General features: G+C 36.7%; 1 protein-coding gene across 1 annotated transcript in view; it reads right to left on the bottom strand.

Moving 5' to 3' along the window:
* Nucleotides 1-679: 679 nt before the first annotated feature.
* LOC102205242 (sushi, nidogen and EGF-like domain-containing protein 1) overlaps nt 680-3,342 on the bottom strand; it is a gene marked incomplete at its 3' end in the record, with an annotated part of 6,499 nt that continues 3,836 nt past the window's right edge. The window contains exons 2-5 of the mRNA XM_005754993.1: nt 2,023-2,138; nt 1,454-1,732; nt 945-1,040; nt 680-845 (exon numbers count right to left, since the gene is read on the bottom strand). Coding sequence (XP_005755050.1) covers nt 680-845; nt 945-1,040; nt 1,454-1,732; nt 2,023-2,138 — 657 coding nt within the window. The remainder of the gene's footprint in view (nt 846-944; nt 1,041-1,453; nt 1,733-2,022; nt 2,139-3,342) is intronic.

Below are 3,342 nucleotides of genomic sequence, written 5' to 3'. Positions count from 1 at the left end.
TGTGTGTGTGTTTATAAGTAGTTTTAAACCTTGTGATCCACAAAACAGCATAAGAGTAAAAGAGTAAAAGAAGAACTGACTGCGTTACAGCACCCGCTGCTTTTTGAGAGTAAAAGCGATAAGCGCTTTCACGTCTTTTTTTAGCAACTTTTTTTAGAAAAAAAGTCGCTAAGGGGTCTGAAAACTATATATATAAATATAGCGACAAAGTCGCTAAGTTGGCAACACTGCCCCCCCCCTGCAATGGCTCTACGCCCCCCCCTAGGGGGCGGGTCCCACACTTTGGGTAGGTCTGCCTTAGGATAAGTCACTTTGTTGGGAATGGCTTCTCTCTCTAGCATTCTTTATTCTTTGCTTGCCATATGTTGCCATTGAAAATCTTTCAAAACCTCGGAATTCATGGGCTAAACATCCTTTAAGCAGGTAAAAAGAATGTTTTTTAGCCTCCAACTAATAATTTCAAAGCTGATTTCTCTTTGAAATTCCTTCATGAATTATTGATTGCAACAACATTAGGGAAAAACAGTCAGAGACTTTGATGTTAATAACCTCAACCTCATTGCACCTGAATGCATTGTGGTTAGAATTGTTGCCTTGCCTTTTACAGTTGCACATGACTGTAATGATTTCTAACATAAAGGCTGCAGAAGCAGTTGCCTTCTGTATCCTGCGGTCTTACCATTAAAAGTGCAGCCTGTTGATCCATGGTCTGTCCGGAAGGCCCAGCGACCTGGTTCATTGACGTTGCTGCTAAGGCGAAAATTTGAGTTACTCCCTGATGCAGCACTGGTGAATGATCCAGGGAGGACATAATAGTGAGTGGAGCCAATTGTATCATAACCAGCCTACAAATGTGAGTCACAAGAATATGATTAATGCATTTAGAAATAATGAATGTTTTTTCATTAGTGACTATGCAGAGCATTGACTATAGTAGGTCTGACCTGAATTCTCAGTGTTGTTGAGGCTATTATACCGTAGTTCATCAGCACAAATGAATATTGGCCTCCAGAGATCAGCACAGCTTGGACAGTAGTGCGCTGGAAAATATGAATTCAGTTATTATATGTTCTGTTTGATCAGTGTTCTGCTGGATTTACACCTAATTTTGTTATGATACACTTTTCATGTATCACCGTATCAAATGTATTAATTCATAATTTGTGCTTCAGTTTCAATGGTCTAGATTTCAGATAATTACTATTAACCACCTTAGTTTCTTAATATGAAATGCTTTAGGTAATCTTCAGGTATCACTTTTTTTATAAAAAAAAGCACAATATTGAAAAATAATCTTTGTATGAAATCTGTCACAGGAATTCATGTCTTTATGTCTGGAAGATGACACTAGATTACACTAACCTACTGTTCCTGAGTTAGTAGGCAACAGACTTTCACATACACATCACACATAAGCACATAATTTAATTCCAAATTTTGGAAGCTGACTTACTGTTCCGCTTGTGGGATAATAGGCCACCTCAAACCAAGTTGCAACAAAGACCCAGTTGGCATTAAAGTTCAGTCCTGGAAAGTATTGATTGATGTCCCGTGTAGCTTGCTGGAGAACACTGCCACTGGTGTATTGATTGTAGTAGATCTGACCATTTCCTCTGTTGTCTAAATCTGTCCAGAATGGAGCGATGATGTCTCTTAATCCATGCATTGGAATCAGTTGGGGTACATAGCTATACCATGGTGCGTCAAAGGTCAGGTGTCCATTGTGATTGACCTGAAAAAAAAAGGGAAAATAAAAACATTCTTGCAAATACGTTGTGGGAACCTCTGACTTATAAATTCACTTAGTGGACCAGTAAATGTTAGGTGTCCATTATGATTGACCTAAAAAAAAATTGAAAAGAAAAGAATATTTCCTGTCACAACATCTAGATAAACAGATTCAGATTTTGTTTTGCAAACCAGGTTTTATATTGTAATTAGTGGCAGGAAGTTTAATTAGACAGCTAAATATTTTTATGGTACAAATGTAGTAAATGAATTGTTACTGTTAATTTTACATACGTAAATGCTGTTATATGTCCTCCCAAAATAGAAAAAAGGTCTTAGCAGGGTAATCTTTGGAGAACTTCCATCATCTATCGCAGAGCTTGCAGTTCCAGATGTTGGGTAAAGAGGTCCTAAGAAGCAATTAGGTAGACCATGAAAAAGACAGAAAAGGCCTATATGGTTAATATTCTGCAAACATAAATATAAAACATATTCATCGCAGGCTTTCAGTTTTTACTCCTATGTATGTGTAAATGTGATATAAATTGAGGATAAACCGATGAAAGTCAAATCTTTAGAGAAGGTTTTGAGAAGACACAAACTTACTGACAACCTGAGCAGTCACACCTATACATGAAAAAAACACAAATAAATAAAATGCAAAGCAGAAAATTATGTTTTCCAAGATTGCAAGATTTTATTTCTGATCCAAAAACTTTGAGTGATCACTTAGGCAAAAATAAACACACCATAAAATGGATTAAAGGAACATAAATACAATTACTAACCTGTCATTCCAAAAAGCAGCACAAAAAACATGATTGGACCTGCCATTCAGTCAAATCAGATCTCTTCATTTAAAAGGGAAAATTTATTTTTTGTTTAATTTATAACCTAAGTGCAGAGCTAAATTCAGATGAATCTGTTGAATCTTGATGTAATATTAGTTGTGAGTCTCTCATGCTCATTTGAGACTGCAGGGGACACACAAGGCTTTATATAGTTGGGGATATTTACCTACGAAATGTAATCTAATACTCTATCAAAGGATATTCAAGAAGAATGATATCAGATACCGTTACCATGGTTAATAGTCAAGCAGTAACTTTAGCAACCATAGAACAGATCCCGGACAAAGGGTTTACTGCTGACACAGTAAACCATTCTCAAAATACAAGTGATGGTAAATATTGTACTTACAGTCAGGAGGAAGGAGTGGAGGAAGACAAAATGTTTTTGCCTCATCAGTTTTGCTGCATTAAGTAAATTGAGAAGCTCTGGCTTTTTCTTGTCCATGCTGACTCTACATGACAGAAAAAAAAATGTATGGGTGTCTTCTGCACACTGAAACACTAAAATTCATCAAGTCAAGTAGTGGACTCCAGCTGTAGCTCAAATCAATTCAGTTAAATTAAATTATATTTATACAGTGCCAAATCAAAAGCACCAGCTGCCTCAAGGTGCTTTATATTGTAAGGTAGACCCTACAATAATACATACAGAAAAGAAAAAAAAACAATCAAATGACCCCCCTATGAGCAAGCACTTTGGCGACAGCGGGAAGGAAAAACTCCCTTTTAACAAGAAGAAACGTCCAGCAGAACCAGGCTTAGA

The sequence above is a fragment of the Pundamilia nyererei genome, unplaced genomic scaffold, assembly GCF_000239375.1.
Source record: "Pundamilia nyererei isolate P.nyererei 1_Seehausen unplaced genomic scaffold, PunNye1.0 scaffold00806, whole genome shotgun sequence".
NCBI classification, from domain to species: domain Eukaryota; kingdom Metazoa; phylum Chordata; class Actinopteri; order Cichliformes; family Cichlidae; genus Pundamilia; species Pundamilia nyererei.
The sequence above is the reverse complement of the archived record's forward strand: the minus strand, read 5'-3'. Positions and strand labels throughout refer to the sequence as shown.